The sequence below is a fragment of the Anomaloglossus baeobatrachus genome, chromosome 9 (genome assembly GCF_048569485.1).
Source record: "Anomaloglossus baeobatrachus isolate aAnoBae1 chromosome 9, aAnoBae1.hap1, whole genome shotgun sequence".
In the NCBI taxonomy this organism is placed as follows: Eukaryota; Metazoa; Chordata; class Amphibia; order Anura; family Aromobatidae; genus Anomaloglossus; species Anomaloglossus baeobatrachus.
Window position 1 is genome coordinate 217086294 of NC_134361.1, and position 21132 is coordinate 217107425.

Consider the following 21132-nt stretch of genomic DNA (forward strand, 5'->3'; position numbering starts at 1 on the left):
CCCCTTTCACCGTCGAGGCCGCTCGATGTTTAGATTTAGGATCGCCCCTTTAACCGTCGAGGTCACCCCTTTAACCGTTGGTCGCCCGATGTCTAGATTTCGGATTGCCCCTTTAACCGTCGAGGTTGCCCTTATGTTTAGATTTCGGATCACCCCTTTAACCGTTGGTCGCCCGATGTTTAGATTTCGATCGTCCCTTTTAACCGTCGAGGTCGCCCGATGTTTAGGTTTCGGATCGCCCCTTTAACTGTCGGTCGCCCGATGTTTAGATTTCGGATCACCTCTTTAACCGTCGAGGTCGCCCGATGTTTAGATTCCGGATCGCCCCTTTAACCGTCGGTCGCCCGATGTTTAGATTTCGAATCACCTCTTTAACCGTCAAGGTCGCCCGATTGTTTAGATTTCGGATCGCCCCTTTAACCGTAGAAGCTGCCCGATGTTTAGATTTTGGATCACCCCTTTAACCGTCGAGGGCACCCATTGTTTAGGTTTCGGATCGCCCTTTTAACCGTCGCACATTCTTGGAATTAGCCACTTTAGAAAAACATGACAAAGCCTTTAATCGGCTCGCACCGCGCGGGGCCGGAGTCCAGCGCCGGCTGTAAACGCTCGTGACGCAGCTCCCGGATTATAACTTTTACTGACCCGTTATAAATCGCGGCGCAGATTATAGCGGCTAAATATAGAGACTGTAAAGTGTTACCGGCAATAACCCTGGAGTTATAGGAAATTCACGGCAAGCGGGCAAAACCGGCCTGGCGGCACCCTGTGTAAACCCCCCCCCCCCCAACCTTGGAATGATGAGGAGTTCCCCTTTAAATTTTTTACATGAGATGGTAACAGGGTATGTGCAGGTCCCATCTCCACAACTGGGGCCCCCAACCCTCTGCGGCACCGAGGAGGGGGGACCCCAATTTTGGGAATATGAGCATGTCACGTCTAATCAGTGAATGAAGGACGCCGCGGTTCTTGCCGGTTCCGATGCCCGGGATCAGCTGCTCCCTATTCCTGGAGGACGCCGCGGTTCTTGCCGGTTCCGATGCCTGGGCATCAGCTGCTCCCTATCCCTGGAGGACGCTGCGGTTCTTGCCGGTTCCGATGCCCGGGGATCAGCTGCTCCCTATCCCTGGAGGACGCCGCAGTGACAGGAGGAGCGGCATTTATTGCATCATCAAAGGCGGAGGAGACACGTGGCAAATTACTTAATCCCTTTTCAATGACCGCAATCCTTCGTCAATTTGGGAAGGCGCTGTGTCACATCCCAGCCCCGTGCGGCGCGGACAGGGACATGTGGGGACGCAGCGTTTATTTTTATTGGGTGCAGTGATGAATTGGAGTGAAATTCTGATCTGACGCCTCGAAGACAACATTATAGGAAGTGATGGAGCAATCAATCAAGGCATGAAGTGTTCATCCTGAGCATCCTGCTTCACCAGTGGTGCACTGCAGTGTGTGGTCTTGGGTTCCTGACCCCCTGACTGGAGCCGTCTGAGCCCCTTTCTTGGGACATAATCTACTGGATTTTCTATTTGTGGGATTTAGCCTGGTATGCGGCCCTCTCCATCCAGTAATATCCAGTAATCCGCGTCTGAGGCACGTGGGCTCGGCCTGACCACTGTGTTCCCGCGCCGTAATTGACCTTAATTCTTCTCACGTCGCCACTGATTTGGGTTAATGCCGGGAGAAACTCTGACCTCACATTAACCAAAGCGGAAAATGAGACGCCGCTGCTTCTGGGAAACTGAGGGGACCAGTGTGGGGGATCCGTGCAGTCCGCCGGAGGACCGGAGCAAGGGACCAGTGTGGTCCGCCGGAGGACCGGAGCAAGGGACCAGTGTGGTCTCGCTGGAGCAAGGGACCAGTGTGGTCCGCGCCGGAGGACCGGTGCTGGGGGGGACCAGTGTGGTCCGCGCCGGAGGACCGGTGCTGGGGGGGACCAGTGTGGTCCGCGCCGGAGGACCGGTGCTGGGGGGGACCAGTGTGGTCCGCGCCGGAGGACCGGTGCTGGGGGGGACCAGTGTGGTCCGCGCCGGAGGACCGGTGCTGGGGGGGACCAGTGTGGTCCGCGCCGGAGGACCGGTGCTGGGGGGGACCAGTGTGGTCCGCGCCGGAGGACCGGTGCTGGGGGGGACCAGTGTGGTCCGCGCCGGAGGACCGGTGCTGGGGGGGACCAGTGTGGTCCGCGCCGGAGGACCGGTGCTGGGGGGGGACCAGTGTGGTCCGCGCCGGAGGACCGGTGCTCGGGGGGACCAGTGTGGTGTGCCCGGAGGACCGGTGCGGGGCGACCAGTGTGGTGTGCCCGGAGGACCGCCCCTCTTTATGGTCAGTTTGCCCGCTGTTTTGCGGTAGTTGCTGGCATCCTGGTCATGAGCTCGACGCGGCGGAGACATTCCTCACATTCCACTGACCATTTCATTAAATGGGTCACAGAATTCAGTGCGGCCAGAAAATCAAATCTCAGACCCCCGTCCCCCACAATGATGAGCGCGCGGAGCGTTCCCCGTCCTCGGCTCGCGGGCTGTGACCGTCCGTTACTCGCATTGAACGGAAGAAAGAGCTTATTGTGAAGAGACATAAGGAGATAGAGGCCTCCACTGTCCTAATGACGGTCCTCTGCAAAGCTCATCACCCGGGGAGGTCATTACTGGAGGCACCCACAGGGGGCAGCGCTCTACAGAGATCGTATGTCAGGTGTGGACTCCAGAGCAGAATAGTGAGTGCAGCTCTGGAGTATAATACAGGAGGTAACTCAGGATCAGTAATGTAATGTATGTACACAGTGACTGCACCAGCAGAATAGTGAGTGCAGCTCTGGAGTATAATACAGGAGGTAACTCAGGATCAGTAATGTAATGTATGTACACAGTGACTGCACCAGCAGAATAGTGAGTGCAGCTCTGGAGTATAATACAGGAGGTAACTCAGGATCAGTAATGTAATGTATGTACACAGTGACTGCACCAGCAGAATAGTGAGTGCAGCTCTGGAGTATAATACAGGAGGTAACTCAGGATCAGTAATGTAATGTATGTACACAGTGACTGCACCAGCAGAATAGTGAGTGCAGCTCTGGAGTATAATACAGGAGGTAACTCAGGATCAGTAATGTAATGTATGTACACAGTGACTGCACCAGCAGAATAGTGAGTGCAGCTCTGGAGTATAATACAGGAGGTAACTCAGGATCAGTAATGTAATGTATGTACACAGTGACTGCACCAGCAGAATAGTGAGTGCAGCTCTGGAGTATGATACTGTACAGAATGTTGCTGAGCTTTCTGGGTTTCATCAGTATTTTGTTCTTCACTTTTATACCCTGCTACTTTGAAGGAGTTTGTGTCATTTATTATCCTTTGTTCTTTCCACTTCTTTGGGTTTTCATAGTTTCCCATGTGGAGTCTCGGGATCACATCGGTGATTGATGCAGTTACCTGAATGTTCTGGGTTCGGAGCCGTCTATCGTTCCCCACTGGTTGGGCCGACACTATTGATGGCCGTCTGTTTTCTGGCAGCTATCACTCCGGGCTGTGAGCTGCGGTGACACATTGTGACAAACGTCAGCTGTGAGTGTCACTAGGTCTAGAGCTTCTGGATGTATACTGGAATGGTAGAGCTGAGTGATGGCCAATATGGCTGCCATTAAGGGAATGATCAGACTTAAATTTACTGAACTGTCTCCTTAATGAAAAGTTCTTCCTAGTTAATGTATGATCCAGTTTTCCTGTTTCTGGGGCATTTGTGGCTGGCGGCCTGTCTGTGTGCGGGGCATTAGTGGCTGTCGCCTGTGTGCGGGGCATTAGTGGCTGTCGCCTGTGTGCGGGGCATTAGTGGCTGTCGCCTGTGTGCGGGGCATTAGTGGCTGTCGGCCTGTGTGCGGGGCATTAGTGGCTGTCGCCTGTGTGCGGGGCATTAGTGGCTGGCGGCCTGTGTGCGGGGCATTAGTGGCTGGCGGCCTGTGTGCGGGGCATTAGTGGCTGGCGGCCTGTGTGCGGGGCATTAGTGGCTGGCGGCCTGTGTGCGGGGCATTAGTGGCTGGCGGCCTGTGTGCGGGGCATTAGTGGCTGGCGGCCTGTGTGCGGGGCATTAGTGGCTGGCGGCCTGTGTGCGGGGCATTAGTGGCTGGCGGCCTGTGTGCGGGGCATTAGTGGCTGGCGGCCTGTGTGCGGGGCATTAGTGGCTGGCGGCCTGTGTGCGGGGCATTAGTGGCTGGCGGCCTGTGTGCGGGGCATTAGTGGCTGGCGGCCTGTGTGCGGGGCATTAGTGGCTGGCGGCCTGTGTGCGGGGCATTAGTGGCTGGCGGCCTGTGTGCGGGGCATTAGTGGCTGGCGGCCTGTGTGCGGGGCATTAGTGGCTGGCGGCCTGTGTGCGGGGCATTAGTGGCTGTCGGCCTGTGTGCGGGGCATTAGTGGCTGTCGCCTGTGTGCGGGGCATTAGTGGCTGTCGGCCTGTGTGCGGGGCATTAGTGGCTGGCGGCCTGTGTGCGGGGCATTAGTGGCTGTCGCCTGTGTGCGGGGCATTAGTGGCTGGCGGCCTGTGTGCGGGGCATTAGTGGCTGGCGGCCTGTGTGCGGGGCATTAGTGGCTGGCGGCCTGTGTGCGGGGCATTAGTGGCTGTCGGCCTGTGTGCGGGGCATTAGTGGCTGGCGGCCTGTGTGCGGGGCATTAGTGGCTGGCGGCCTGTGTGCGGGGCATTAGTGGCTGTCGGCCTGTGTGCGGGGCATTAGTGGCTGGCGGCCTGTGTGCGGGGCATTGGTGGCTGGCGGCCTGTGTGCGGGGCATTGGTGGCTGGCGGCCTGTGTGCGGGGCATTGGTGGCTGGCGGCCTGTGTGCGGGGCATTGGTGGCTGGCGGCCTGTGTGCGGGGCATTGGTGGCTGGCGGCCTGTGTGCGGGGCATTGGTGGCTGGCGGCCTGTGTGCGGGGCATTGGTGGCTGTCGGCCTGTGTGCGGGGCATTGGTGGCTGTCGGCCTGTGTGCGGGGCATTGGTGGCTGGCGGCCTGTGTGCGGGGCATTGGTGGCTGGCGGCCTGTGTGCGGGGCATTGGTGGCTGTCGGCCTGTGTGCGGGGCATTGGTGGCTGTCGGCCTGTGTGCGGGGCATTGGTGGCTGTCGGCCTGTGTGCGGGGCATTGGTGGCTGTCGGCCTGTGTGCGGGGCATTGGTGGCTGTCGGCCTGTGTGCGGGGCATTGGTGGCTGTCGGCCTGTGTGCGGGGCATTGGTGGCTGTCGGCCTGTGTGCGGGGCATTGGTGGCTGTCGGCCTGTGTGCGGGGCATTGGTGGCTGGCGGCCTGTGTGCGGGGCATTGGTGGCTGGCGGCCTGTGTGCGGGGCATTGGTGGCTGGCGGCCTGTGTGCGGGGCATTGGTGGCTGGCGGCCTGTGTGCGGGGCATTGGTGGCTGGCGGCCTGTGTGCGGGGCATTGGTGGCTGGCGGCCTGTGTGCGGGGCATTGGTGGCTGGCGGCCTGTGTGCGGGGCATTGGTGGCTGGCGGCCTGTGTGCGGGGCATTGGTGGCTGGCGGCCTGTGTGCGGGGCATTGGTGGCTGGCGGCCTGTGTGCGGGGCATTGGTGGCTGGCGGCCTGTGTGCGGGGCATTGGTGGCTGGCGGCCTGTGTGCGGGGCATTGGTGGCTGGCGGCCTGTGTGCGGGGCATTGGTGGCTGGCGGCCTGTGTGCGGGGCATTGGTGGCTGGCGGCCTGTGTGCGGGGCATTGGTGGCTGGCGGCCTGTGTGCGGGGCATTAGTGGCTGGCGGCCTGTGTGCGGGGCATTAGTGGCTGGCGGTGGCTGTCGCCTGTGTGCGGGGCATTAGTGGCTGGCGGTGGCTGTCGCCTGTGTGCGGGGCATTAGTGGCTGGCGGTGCGGCCCCTCGGTGTGAATCCTGCTCTCACTTTCAGTATCTCGCTGCAGTCAGATAATGTGGCAGTCGCCGGTTTCGTTTGCAGACCGACCAGCAATAATTGATAAGCCGGGGTGAAAGGTCACCGTGCCAGACACGGCCGCGGGAGATGTGATTCCTGCTCAATAATTCAGCACGTGGAGCCGGGGAGGAGGGGGCACAAATTCTCCAGCCCCCCACCCCGGAAATGCCAAACACCTGCAGATAATATACATACAGGTGATGAGCAGCGATGGCCGCCATCACCGAGCCCAGGAGCGGCACTGCACCAAACCAACGGGAAAACGACTGACGCAGCACAACCCCGACATCAGGGAACGGTCCTAGATCAGCGGATACAGCCGGGAAGTGCCCATAATACTGTACCCAAGAGTGTGCAGCCGAGCCGTGTATCTAAGCTTAGAATATGTGATGCTGTCTGTTGAGCCGTGTATCTAATACTATCCTGTGTAATACTGTCTGCTGAGCAGTGTATCTAATCCTATCCTGTATGATACTGTCTGCTGAGCCGTGTATCTAATCCTCTCCTGTGTGATACTGTCTGCTGAGCTGTGTATCTAATCCTCTCCTGTGTGATACTGTCTGCTGAGCTGTGTATCTAATCCTATCCTGTGTGATACTGTCTGCTGAGCTGTGTATCTAATCCTCTCCTGTGTGATACTGTCTGCTGAGCTGTGTATCTAATCCTATCCTGTGTGATACTGTCTGCTGAGCTGTGTATCTAATCCTATCCTGTGTGATACTGTCTGCTGAGCTGTGTAACTAATCCTCTCCTGGGTGATACTGTCTGCTGAGCTGTGTATCTAATCCTATCCTGTGTGATGCTGTCTGCTGAGCTGTGTATCTAATCCTCTCTTGTGTGATACTGTCTGCTGAGCTGTGTATCTAATCCTATCCTGTGTGATACTGTCTGCTGAGCTGTGTATCTAATCCTCTCCTGTGTGATACTGTCTGCTGAGCTGTGTAACTAATCCTCTCCTGGGTGATACTGTCTGCTGAGCTGTGTATCTAATCCTCTCCTGGGTGATACTGTCTGCTGAGCTGTGTATCTAATCCTCTCCTGGGTGATACTGTCTGCTGAGCCGTGTATCTAATCCTCTCCTGTGTGATACTGTCTGCTGAGCCGTGTATCTAATCCTATCCTGTGTGATACTGTCTGCTGAGCCGTGTATCTAATCCTCTCCTGTGATACTTATCGGGGCAGGAGGTTTTTCTCCATCTGCAGAACAATGCCGTAATGGCTGATAACAGAGAATTATAGATTGCATATGACTCGCACAGCTCGTGGTTAGTATCCCTGTAAGACGTGGATTGCCGCACCCGTGTCGTGTCGCCCTGACCTGTGCCGGGTGCATTGTGCTGCGGTGTGATTACAGCTCCGGCCGTTCCCCGCACCTACGAGGCTCTGGGACAGTTTGTGCCGTCCTCTTCATCATCATGCGGTCCATAGTGTGTGAATAATATGATCGATTCTTGGCATCGCTATTGCTCTCTGTTGTCGGCTTCGCTTCTGCTGAGACCTAAGTAACAGTAGTGCCTGAAAAGTTTGTTTTAAGATGTTGATCCAGATCTGACCTGTGGGGCGCGCCCCGAGGAGGTGTACATTACAGGTGCGCCCCTCCGGGAGATTAGGAGCCTCGTAGACGTCGTCCGGTCACAGAGACCAGATCCTTAATGTGAAGACATCCACGTACTGTGTCTTTAAAAAGTCCCATTGCCCTTATTGACACTTTGCAGCAGTATCAGAAAGCGAGTCAGGAGAGCGGAGCTTCCTCTGATCCTTCCATTTAGAGGAGTTCTCTTAAAGGGGTTGTTCGGAGTCTCTTAAAGGGGTTGGGCAGAGGTGGTCGGAGTCTTCCTCCCTGCCTGCCGGGTGCATTGCACCTCCTGTACATGATGGTACAGGTTTTACACTAATCCCTTTGTGTTTTGCGCGGTGTCACCGCCGGCGCGTTCTGGCTGCAGAGTCGTAGCCTGTGGCTATGATGACTGTGGCAGCCGTTACTATGGCGGCATTGTTTTTGTTTCTTTTATTAGGATATGAATAGTCGCCGCTTTTGGGGAAGTTGTGATAGGAGAGTTCTACCAGCGCGTTCTCTAATCACTCGGCCGTGCCAACCTGCTGACAGGTGGCTGCATCCTCCTCACGGGATCTCTGCTGGGCGGCGGCATCCTCCTCACGAGATCTCTGCTGGGCGGTGGCGTCCTATCCCCCCGGGATCTCTGCGGGGCGGCGTCATCCTCCTCACGAGATCTCTGCCGGGCGGCGGCGTCCTCACGAGATCTCTCCTGAGCGGTGGTGTCCTCACGAGATCTCTCCTGAGCGGTGGTGTCCTCCTCACGGGATCTCTCCTGAGCGGTGGTGTCCTCCTCACGAGATCTCTCCTGAGCGGTGGTGTCCTCCTCACGAGATCTCTCCTGAGCGGTGGTGTCCTCCTCACGGGATCTCTCCTGAGCGGTGGTGTCCTCCTCACGGGATCTCTCCTGAGCGGTGGTGTCCTCCTCACGAGATCTCTCCTGAGCGGTGGTGTCCTCCTCACGGGATCTCTCCTGAGCGGTGGTGTCCTCCTCACGGGATCTCTCCTGAGCGGTGGTGTCCTCCTCACGGGATCTCTCCTGAGCGGTGGTGTCCTCCTCACGGGATCTCTCCTGAGCGGTGGTGTCCTCCTCACGGGATCTCTCCTGAGCGGTGGTGTCCTCCTCACGGGATCTCTCCTGAGCGGTGGTGTCCTCCTCACGGGATCTCTCCTGAGCGGTGGTGTCCTCCTCACGGGATCTCTCCTGAGCGGTGGTGTCCTCCTCACGGGATCTCTCCTGAGCGGTGGTGTCCTCCTCACGGGATCTCTCCTGAGCGGTGGTGTCCTCCTCACGGGATCTCTCCTGAGCGGTGGTGTCCTCCTCACGGGATCTCTCCTGAGCGGTGGTGTCCTCCTCACGGGATCTCTCCTCCTCTCGGGATCTCTCCTGAGCGGTGGTGTCCTCCTCTCGGGATCTCTCCTGAGCGGTGGTGTCCTCCTCTCGGGATCTCTCCTGAGCGGTGGTGTCCTCCTCTCGGGATCTCTCCTGAGCGGTGGTGTCCTCCTCTCGGGATCTCTCCTGAGCGGTGGTGTCCTCCTCACGGGATCTCTCCTCCTCTCGGGATCTCTCCTGAGCGGTGGTGTCCTCCTCACGGGATCTCTCCTCCTCTCGGGATCTCTCCTGAGCGGTGGTGTCCTCCTCACGGGATCTCTCCTCCTCTCGGGATCTCTCCTGAGCGGTGGTGTCCTCCTCACGGGATCTCTCCTCCTCTCGGGATCTCTCCTGAGCGGTGGTGTCCTCCTCACGGGATCTCTCCTCCTCTCGGGATCTCTCCTGAGCGGTGGTGTCCTCCTCACGGGATCTCTCCTCCTCTCGGGATCTCTCCTGAGCGGTGGTGTCCTCCTCACGGGATCTCTCCTGAGCGGTGGTGTCCTCCTCACGGGATCTCTCCTGAGCGGTGGTGTCCTCCTCACGGGATCTCTCCTGAGCGGTGGTGTCCTCCTCACGGGATCTCTCCTGAGCGGTGGTGTCCTCCTCACGGGATCTCTGCCGGGCGTCATCGTTGTCTTCATCACAAGATCTCTGCCAGGCGACGGCATCCTCCTCACGGGATTTCTGGCGGGCGGTGGCGTCCTCACTACCAGCCCTGGATGAGACCCCCCTCCTGTGGATTGACTGTGGTGGCCGGCGGCCTTTCCTTCCCCAGCCGTGAACACTCGGCCTTATCTGCACCGGAAAGTTTGCTAATGGTGGAGCCGAAGGTTGAGCAAAGAAGGCCGGGATTTCGGTGGTATTCCAGTCTACTGATTGCTCGTTTCCTGTAGTAAACAATGGTGGACTTCGGAAGGACCAGCCCAGATCTGTTATGTCCTATGCTGTGGCCCCCAGACCCGCAGAGTCGGTGGGCTCCTTAGAGATTCACATGCTCTCCGGCTGCTGCACCTCGGCTACTGCTGTCGCAGTCCTTGACCACCATTTTCTCCGGCTGCCGCTCTTGTTGTCCTTGACCACCATTCTCCTTGACTGCCGCTGCTGCTCCCGGCTGCCGTTCTCGCCTGTCCTTGACTGCCATTCTCCTCGGCTGCTGTTGTTGCTGCTTCCTGGCTGTCGCTCTTGCTCTCCTTGCCCACCGTTCTCCCCGGCTGCCGGTCTCGCATGTCCTTGACCACCGTTCTCCCCGGCTGCCGGTCTCGCTTGTCCCTTGACCACCGTTCTCCCCGGCTGCCGGTCTCGCTTGTCCCTTGACCACCGTTCTCCCCGGCTGCCGGTCTCGCTTGTCCCTTGACCACCGTTCTCCCCGGCTGCCGGTCTCGCTTGTCCCTTGACCACCGTTCTCCCCGGCTGCCGGTCTCGCTTGTCCCTTGACCACCGTTCTCCCCGGCTGCCGGTCTCGCTTGTCCCTTGACCACCGTTCTCCCCGGCTGCCGGTCTCGCTTGTCCCTTGACCACCGTTCTCCCCGGCTGCCGGTCTCGCCTGTCCCTTGACCACCGTTCTCCTCGGCTGCTGTCACTGCTGCTTCCTGGCTGCCGCTCTTGCTCTCCTTGACCACCCTTCTCCCCGGCTGCCGCTCTCGCTTGTCCCTTGACCACCATTCTCCTCGGCTGCTGTCGCTGCTGCTCCCTGGCTGCCGCTCTCTCTCTCCTTGACCACCCTTCTCCCCGGCTGCTGTCACTGCTGCTTCCTGGCTGCCGCTCTTGCTCTCCTTGACCACCCTTCTCCCCGGCTGCCGCTCTCGCTTGTCCCTTGACCACCATTCTCCCCGGCTGCTGTCGCTGCTGCTCCCTGGCTGCCGTTCTCTCTCTCCTTGACCACCATTCTCCTCGGCTGCTGTCGCTGCTGCTCCCTGGCTGCCGCTCTCTCTCTCCTTGACCACCATTCTCCTCGGCTGCTGTCACTGCTGCTTCCTGGCTGCCGCTCTTGCTCTCCTTGACCACCGTTCTCCCCGGCTGCCGTTCTCGCATGTCCTTGACCACCCTTCTCCCCGGCTGCCGCTCTCGCTTGTCCCTTGACCACCATTCTCCCCGGCTGCTGTCGCTGCTGCTCCCTGGCTGCCGCTCTCTCTCTCCTTGGCCACCGTTCTCGCTGTCCTTGGACACCACCACTGCTCTCCTCCTCTCTACCATCATCCGTCAGGGAAGACTCGGGAGGCATTCACAAACAGACTGTTGACTGATATTTGCGGTTTCGGCCGTCGTTTTGCGTTCTTGTCATTGGCCATCCTTCCTTTCTTCTTTTCTTCACCGTGTAAATGGATGTTGCTTATCCTCAGGCTGAAGACTTCTACAACGTTCATAGTAGTTTGGACCCCTCAACTACTGGTGATCCCTATTGTTGCAGCCAATAAATATTTTACTCATCTCGTTGGATTTGGGGACGGCTGTCCATTATGTGCTAGAACCCTCGACCTACGGTATACCGTGCCTTGCGAAAGTATTTGGCCCCTTGAATTTTTCAACCTTTTCCCACATTTCAGGCTTCAAACATAAAGATAAAAATGTTAATGTTCTGGTGAAGAATCAACAAGTGTCACAATTGTGAAGAGGAAGGAAATTTATTGCGTATTTTACTTTTTTTTTTTTTAAAAAAAAAAGAACTGAAAATTGGGGCGTGCAATATTATTCATCCCCTTTACTTTCAGTGCAGCAAACTCACTCCAGAAGTTGATTGAGGATCTCTGAATGATCCAATGTTGTCCTAAATGACTGATGATGATAAATATAAGCCCCTGTGTGTAATCAAGTCTCCGTATAAATGCCCCTGCTCTGTGATAGCCTCAGTGTCCTGTGTAAAGCGCAGAGAGCATCATGAAGACCAAGGAACACAACAGGCAGGTCCGTGATACTGTTGTGGAGAAGTTTAAAGCCGGATTTGGTTACAAAAATAATTCCACAACTTTAAACATCCCAAGAAGCACTGTGCAAGCGATCATATTGAAATGGAAGGAGCATCATACCACTGCAAATCTACCAAGACCCGGCCGTCCATCCAAACTGTCATCTCACACAAGGAGAAGACTGATCAGAGATGCAGCCGAGAGGCCCATGATCCCTCTGGATGATCTGCAGAGATCTACAGCTGAGGTGGGAGAGTCTGTCCATAGCACAACAATCAGTCTACACTGCACAAATCTGGCCTTTATGGAAGAGTGGCAAGAAGAAAGCCATAAAAAGTGTTGTCTAAAATTTGCCACAAGCCTCCTGGAGACACCAAACATGTGGAGGAATGTGCTCTGGTCAGAGGAAACCAAAATCAAACTATTTGGGCACAATGCCAAACTCATCACCCTGAACACACCATCCCCACTGTCAAACATGGTGGCAGCATCATGGTTTGGGCCTGCTTTTCTTCAGCAGGGACAGGGAAGATGGGTAAAATTGATGGGAAGATGGATGGAGCCAAATACAGGACCATTCTTGAAGAAAACCTGTTGGAGTCTGCAAAAGACCTGAGACTGGGACAGAGATTTGTCTTCCAACAAGACAATGATCCCAAACATAAAGCAAAATCTACAATGGAATGGTCACAAATAACCGTATCCAGGTGTTAGAATCGCCAAGTCACAGCCCAGACCTGAACCCAATCGAGAATCTGTGGAAAGAGCTGAAAACTGCTGTTCACAAACGCCTCCATCCAACCTCACTCAGCTCCAGCTGTTCACAAAGGAAGAATGGGCGAGAATTTCAGCCTCTCCATGTGCAAAACTGATAGACACATCCCCCAAGAGACTGCAGCTGTAATCGCAGCAAAAGGGGGCGCTACAAAGTATTCACTTACAGGGGATGAATAATATTGCACGCCCCAATTTTCAGTTACTTTTTACAAAAGTTTTTAAAATGAGCAATAAATTTCCTTCATCTTCACAATTGTCACTTGTTGTTGCTTCTTCACCAGAACATTAACATTTTTATCTTTTATGTTTGAAGCCTGAAATGTGGGAAAAGGTTGAAAAATCCAAGGGTTGGAATACTTTCGCAAGGCACTGTATATCACGTCTCCATATCTGTTGGATCCCACCAGGAGAACGTCGTCTTCTTCTTGCAGTAATGTCCTCATCTTGGAACCAATCTGTTCCAAATCTGAAGCCTTGGTGAGAAGAGGTCGGTATGATGGAGGATGGTGTTTATGGCCACCACGATTATTCCAGACTGTATGACCACTCATGGTGGATGATGGAACCCAACAGTCTTGATGTTTTTGAGGTCTCGTCAGGCTACGAAAGCAGCAAACTGGAGACTCCAGAAGTGCATGACTTATCAAAGCAATGAAGCCAATGGCTGCCACCTACGGCTTGATATGCGTCGCTGGAGGAGGTATCTGAAGAATGGCAGCCATATTTGATTATCTACTGACCACCATTGCCCCTTATATTTAGGAGGTTCTCTCGCAGCCCCAAGATGGGTTTGTCTGGTCATTTCCTGTTAACTGTGGAGCAAGGACCACAATTTGCCTCCTTCAGTAGGGTCTCTCTTAGGACCCCCTAATGTCACCACCATCTCCAGTAGAGGAGACGTAGATATTGGCTGAACTCGTGAATGTCTAAAGAAGGTTCAACCGTCTAATGTATATTTCTCCGATGGAGCCTATTAATTTCAACATGGCCCACCATTTGTTCGAGAAGCCACCACCAGAGGTGTCTGCAGTCTCGCACATGTACTCTTGCCATGTTTTTGGGCCCAGAAGAATATCAAATCATTCATCCAAGATCATAAGACCACCGATCTCACAACCTTCTCGCCGTTGAGATTTCTTGACCATGTTCCTCCAAAGGAGAAATCTAATCCTGGGGGTCTTAGCACTCTAGACCCTTTTTTTTTTGGATGGTCTCTCCAAGCAGGTGGCCTGGTACCAACAGCCGTTGTCTCGTGACATGGCTAAATGTGTGATCGATGACGGTCCCTTCGTCTCTGATGTTCTGTGCTCCCTCTAGGCGGAACGGAGGACAAAAGCCGGGTTTCGGTGACTTCGCCTTTCCAAAGGTCACACAGGTGTGCAGCTAAACATAGAACAATGAGCCGGCCCGTGTCTATGAACACATCAGGGGACGAATCTCTCCATTATTATACCTTTTATTTTGCCACCTTTAAGTCCCATCATCGGGTCCATTTCCATTAATCACTTGTAGTACCACTTTCCACCACTGTGAACTGCATAGACTCCAATGCAACAGCGCCCCCACTTTTCCAGAACCAATTTAGATCTTCGACATTTAATAACTTCTCAATGAAACCCAACCTAAAAATGCTGTAAAGCGAGTCTTACTGCTGAAAAGAAGCCGCTTGCGTTTCCTGTTGGCAGAAATCATAAGTGAATACTCCTTTTAGGCACAGTCAGTGATTGTGGATGGCTGTAATGTGATATTGCACCCGAGGAGCGGTCTCGTCAGGCTTTCTCCGCTCGGGGTTGGGCGGAGGTTGGGTGTGATCGCCTTTATTTCTGACCTGGTATTATTTTATTGTGTAACCATTCGGTTGCTAGGGAACGAGTGCAACATTGTCTTACGTGTTGCAACAATGTATCACTCATTTCATCAGAACCTTGTCATCTAGTGTAGGAAATGGTTATGTGGCTGAGCTGATAACAGAGAGCAAAGGCTTGGATATACTAAACGTCTGGGATATTCCCCTCCACTGATCAGCTGATTTTTATTTTTTATTTTTTGGAGGGGGCTTCCTACTCTAGGGGGCATTAAGGGCTTCCCCTCCGGTGGTAATTTTGGTACATCTTGGATTACTCTTCAATCCCCAGGAGCTTGCAGTCTATTTTTGGCTGAGCCGCTGCGGGATACCGACCGTGCCTATGTATAATCCCCTAACCGGGGCAGATGAACTGTTAATTGACTCTCTTACTGACGATAAGTCAGGAGTAATCTGCCTCCAGACCCCGCCATATTGTGACACGACGGCAGGAGATTAGTGACGATAGGAGACCCGGCTTTCTTATTGTTGAAGTTCTGATTTAAGATTAATACCAATGTATATAATACAGAGCTCAAAATCCTCAGCATACAATTCATTTCTGCAGCCACCACTAGGGGGAGCTCCCTGTATACAGAGATACATAAGATCCTGTCTGCAGCCACCACTAGGGGGAGCTCCCTGTATACAGAGATACATGATAAGATCCTGTCTGCAGTCACCACTAGGGGGAGCTCCCTGTATACAGAGATACATGATAAGATCCTGTCTGCAGTCACCACTAGGGGGAGCTCCCTGTATACAGAGATACATGATAAGATCCTGTCTGCAGCCACCACTAGGGGGAGCTCCCTGTATACAGAGATACATGATAAGTTCCTGTCTGCAGTCACCACTAGGGGGAGCTCCCTGTATACAGAGATACATGATAAGATCCTGTTTGCAGCCACCACTAGTCATTTTCTTCCATACTTTACACTGTAAGCCAACTTTAAATCATGTGTAGTTTTTCTGCTGACAACCAGTCCCTGACGTCCAATGCTCCAGAGTTGTCACCTGCTTCCTGCATTGCTAAACCCTTTTCTGTGACTCACTTCCAGTATTGTATCTTCTCCCATAGTCTGAGCCTCGGAGGCCCCGTCCCCAGCACACCGGCATCTAAATCTCAGTCGTGCTTTATTTATTTTTTTTATACGAGAGCTCTGCGGTCGCCTGATAACACTGAGCAAAGAAAGGAGCCGGTGTGTGATTATCTGCTGCGCACAGTACCAGGAACAGCCCTGCGTCCCGGAGATAGAGGATCACTGAGCCAAAATGTTACTGTGCAATAGCGGAGGCTGCGGAAACATAATCATTTATATCAGTATATACCGAGGTATACTGGTGGAGACACTACAGCACCCAGCATGGCCTCACCAGCACTGGAAAATTAAGATGTACAAATAATACTGCCCCCTATGCACAAGAATATAACTACTATAATACTGCCCCCTATGTACAAGAATATAACTACTATAACACTGCCTCTATGTACAAGAATATAACTACTATAATACTGCCCCTATATACAAGAATATAACTACTATAATACTGCCCCTATGTACAAGAATATAACTACTATAATACTGCTCACTATGTACAAGAATATAACTACTATAATACTGACCCTATGTACAAGAATATAACTGCTATAATACTGCCCCCTATGTACAAGAATATAACTACTATAATACTGCCCCTATATACAAGAATATAACTACTATAATACTGCCCCTATGTACAAGAATATAACTACTATAATACTGCCCCTATGTACAAGAATATAACTACTATAATACTGCCCCTATGTACAAGAATATAACTACTATAATACTGCCCCTATGTACAAGAATATAACTACTATAATACTGCCCCTATGTACAAGAATATAACTACTATAATACTGCCCCTATGTACAAGAATATAACTACTATAATACTGCCCTCTATATACAAGAATATAACTACTATAATACTGCCCTCTATATACAAGAATATAACTACTATAATACTGCCCCTATGTACAAGAATATAACTACTATAATACTGCACCTATGTACAAGAATATAACTACTATAATACTGCCCCTATGTACAAGAATATAACTACTATAATACTGCCCCCTATGTACAAGAATATAACTACTATAATACTGTCCCTATATGCAAGAATATAACTACTATAATACTGCCTCCTATGCACAAGAATATAACTACTATAATACTGCCCCCTATGTACAAGAATATAACTACTATAATACTGCTCCTATGTACAAGAATATAACTACTATAATACTGCTCCTATGTACAAGAATATAACTACTATAATACTGCCCGTATGCACAAGAATATAACTACTATAAGGCTATGTGCGCACTAGTGCGTTTTACCCGCGGATTTGCCGCGGAAATTTCTTGAGAAATGTGTGCAGACATTTCCCAGCAAATCCTATGGTAAAAAAAAATAGCTGTGCGCACTGTGCGGATTTTTCTCAAGAAATGTCCTTGAGAAGAATTTCTCGAGAAACTTTCTTGAGAAAATGAACATGTCCATTATTTCCGCAGGTACCCTGCGGATTTCGGCAGTACAGCCTGCAAAAATCCGCAGGGAACCACCCGCGGGAAAATCGCGGCAAATCTGCATGCGGATTTGGTGCAGATTTTTTCCGGAGGTCCGGAAATCTTTCACTCCCAGAAGTTTCTCAAGAAATTTTCTTGAGAAACTTCTCATTTCTAGTGCGCACATAGCGTAATACTGCTCCTATATACAAGAATATAACTACTATAATACTGCTCACTATGTACAAGAATATAACTACTATAATACTGCTCCCTATGTACAAGAATATAACTACTATAATACTGCTCACTATGTACAAGAATATAACTACTATAATACTGACCCTATGTACAAGAATATAACTGCTATAATACTGCCCCCTATGTACAAGAATATAACTACTATAATACTGCCCCTATGTACAAGAATATAACTACTATAATACTGACCCTATGTACAAGAATATAACTACTATAATACTGCTCCTATGTATAAGAATATAACTACTATAATACTGCCCTTTATATACAAGAATATAACTGCTATAATACTGCCTCCAGGTAGTTGCTGATGTGGGGACTTTTGTCGGACACGCTGACATGTTGGCTTTTCTCTTGCAGATGAAGATCTCCTTTAATGAGCAGAACATCCACACGATGTTTGAGTACCCCTCGGAGAACTCTCTGGCTGAGGAGATGGGGGAAGATGAGGCGTCCGGCTCGGAGTCGGAGGAAGATGAGAAGCCTTCTAGTCTGATTCTCCCGCGGCCACAGTTTGTGAGCGGCGGTGCCGGTGGGAACAGTCTGCGGGCCAACTCTGCGAACTCAGGTAATGGCCGGGATGACGCTTTACGGCTTGCTGGAATTTGTGGTTCTGCACCTGATGGATGGATTGAGGTTAGGGATTTCTGCTCTGAAGCACTGTGCAGCCCCCTGGGCCCGGCTGTGCCCGTCCACGCCGTGTCTGGCGCTCTTTCCTGGAAGGGTGTGGACGCGGATCACTCCGCTGTGACATGTTTGGTTACATTTCTCCGCCGTGGAGCTGTGGACGTCGGGTCACGTGCGTCGGAAACCTTTAATCCCTCATTGTATTTATTATTGTCCCTGCAGTGAGTCACTGCGGCGCGGCGCTGACGTGGACCATCAGGCGGCTTTATTAATAGTCATCACTGCTTAAAGAGACAGTAAAGTTTTTATGTATTTAAATTTGCCCTGCGGTTAACTTAAATCTGTTGCTAACTGTTATCAGCCAAACCATAGTGACTGCAGGAGTCTGGACCAGAGGGGCAAATCTCCCCGGTCACTATAGTTCAGACTTTCCAGAAATTACGTGAAATATAATCCGCATGCCCAGTGGATTACAAACTTTCTTACCTAGCTTGAAATGGCAGATAACAGGGGACAATTGAAGTTATATAGTCATTTTGGACCGGGATGGAGCCATCATAAATGTCAAACGTCTTAAAATGCAGCGGTCACTATTCACCGCAGCCTCTAAGGCGTTACATCCGGGATTGGAGTTCTCTAATCCCATGGGTTGTAGGGAGAAGCTCTAATGTCCACAGTGATGAGCGGTGTCCTACCCCATCCTCCTGTGTGGTGCTGCGCTCTGCCCCCTTCCTCCTGTGTGGTGCTACGCTCTGCCCCCTTCCTCCTGTGTGGTGCTACGCTCTGCCCCCCCTCCTGTGTGGTGCTACGCTCTGCCCCCTTCCTCCTGTGTGGTGCTACGCTCTGCCCCCTTCCTCCTGTGTGGTGCTACGCTCTGCCCCCTTCCTCCTGTGTGGTGCTGCGCTCTGCCCCCTTCCTCCTGTGTGGTGCTACGCTCTGCCCCCTTCCTCCTGTGTGGTGCTACGCTCTGCCCCCTTCCTCCTGTGTGGTGCTACGCTCTGCCCCCTTCCTCCTGTGTGGTGCTACGCTCTGCCCCCTTCCTCCTGTGTGGTGCTACGCTCTGCCCCCTTCCTCCTGTGTGGTGCTACGCTCTGCCCCCTTCCTCCTGTGTGGTGCTACGCTCTGCCCCCTTCCTCCTGTGTGGTGCTACGCTCTGCCCCCTTCCTCCTGTGTGGTGCTGCGCTCTGCCCCCCCTTCCTCCTGTGTGGTGCTACGCTCTGCCCCCTTCCTCCTGTGTGGTGCTACGCTCTGCCCCCTTCCTCCTGTGTGGTGCTACGCTCTGCCCCCTTCCTCCTGTGTGGTGCTACGCTCTGCCCCCTTCCTCCTGTGTGGTGCTACGCTCTGCCCCCTTCCTCCTGTGTGGTGCTACGCTCTGCCCCCTTCCTCCTGTGTGGTGCTACGCTCTGCCCCCTTCCTCCTGTGTGGTGCTACGCTCTGCCCCCCCTTCCTCCTGTGTGGTGCTACGCTCTGCCCCCTTCCTCCTGTGTGGTGCTACGCTCTGCCCCCTTCCTCCTGTGTGGTGCTACGCTCTGCCCCCTTCCTCCTGTGTGGTGCTACGCTCTGCCCCCTTCCTCCTGTGTGGTGCTACGCTCTGCCCCCTTCCTCCTGTGTGGTGCTACGCTCTGCCCCCTTCCTCCTGTGTGGTGCTACGCTCTGCCCCCTTCCTCCTGTGTGGTGCTACGCTCTGCCCCCTTCCTCCTGTGTGGTGCTACGCTCTGCCCCCTTCCTCCTGTGTGGTGCTACGCTCTGCCCCCTTCCTCCTGTGTGGTGCTACGCTCTGCCCCCTTCCTCCTGTGTGGTGCTACGCTCTGCCCCCTTCCTCCTGTGTGGTGCTACGCTCTGCCCCCTTCCTCCTGTGTGGTGCTACGCTCTGCCCCCTTCCTCCTGTGTGGTGCTACGCTCTGCCCCCTTCCTCCTGTGTGGTGCTACGCTCTGCCCCCTTCCTCCTGTGTGGTGCTACGCTCTGCCCCCTTCCTCCTGTGTGGTGCTACGCTCTGCCCCCTTCCTCCTGTGTGGTGCTACGCTCTGCCCCCTTCCTCCTGTGTGGTGCTACGCTCTGCCCCCTTCCTCCTGTGTGGTGCTACGCTCTGCCCCCTTCCTCCTGTGTGGTGCTACGCTCTGCGCCCCCCCTCCTCCTGTGTGGTGCTACGCTCTGCGCCCCCCCCTCCTCCTGTGTGGTGCTGCGCCCCCCCCCCCCCCCCCCCACTCCTCCTTTGTGGTGCTGCGCTCTGTCCCCCCTTCCTCCTGTGTGGTGCTGCGCTCTGTCCCCCCTTCCTCCTGTGTGGTGCTACGCTCTGCCCCCTTCCTCCTGTGTGGTGCTACGCTCTGCCCCCCCTCCTGTGTGGTGCTACGCTCTAACCCCCCCCCCCCCCCTCCTCCTGTGTGGTGCTGCGCTCTTCCCAACCCCCCCCCCCCCCCCCTCCTGTGTGGTGCTACGGCCCCTCCGCTATCTTTGTAGATTTTATATGGAATGTTCCTTATTGCCGCGCTCCTATAGCTGAAGACAAAAGTCCAGATCAATGACGTAAGTGGAAGCGAGGAGAATGAGCAAGCGGGTGTGGGGCCGTCTTGTCACATTTTTTCAGCAATTCTTCAACGTTGCAAATAGAAGTATCAGATTATTGGATGGAGCCATCTGTTCATAGTGTGTGTGTGTGTGTGTGTGTGTGTGTGTGTGTGTGTGTGTGTGTATATAGATATAGATATGGATAGAGGGATAGAGGGATAGATAGAGGGATAGATAGAGGGAGGGAGGGATAGAGGGAGGGAGGGATAGAGGGAGGGAGGGATAGAGGGAGGGAGGGAGGGATGGATAGAGGGAGGGATGGATAGAGGGAGGGATGGATAGAGGGAGGGAGGGATAGAGGGAGGGAGGGATAGAGGGAGGGAGGGATAGAGGGAGGGAGGGATAGAGGGAGGGAGGGATAGATAGATATATATGTGTGTGTGTATATATAATATAGTTTGTATATTTCTCTTTTAGGTCTCTCCAATTACACTCCTAAACACTCCGTAGAGTACAGCAAATGGCAGGATGAGGCGTCCAGAGGAGGCACCGCAACTCCGGACCTCGGTGCCCCCAGCGAGGACATGGTGAGCCCCATTATTGCTTTCCACTGAAGCTCCCCTTGAAGGTTCTGGGTTAAGTTGTTTTTTGTTTTTTTTTTAATGTACCTTATTATTGGTTTAAAAGATGCACCCAAAACGTAGAGGAGAAAAAAAAGGGGTCCATCTTATAATCCAATGGTGTCTTAGCCGGTGGTGGAGCAGGGTCACAGGAGACGGGCGGTGGTGAAGCGGGTGTCACAGGAGGCGGTGGTGGAG

The 21132-nt window shown here is 53.5% G+C and overlaps 1 protein-coding gene across 1 annotated transcript in view; it reads left to right on the plus strand.

The window, feature by feature from the left end:
• The window catches only part of TPRN (taperin), a 35259-nt gene that overhangs the window by 8312 nt on the left and 5815 nt on the right, over nt 1-21132 (plus strand). The window contains exons 2-3 of the mRNA XM_075324498.1: nt 17542-17749; nt 20792-20901. Coding sequence (XP_075180613.1) covers nt 17542-17749; nt 20792-20901 — 318 coding nt within the window. The remainder of the gene's footprint in view (nt 1-17541; nt 17750-20791; nt 20902-21132) is intronic.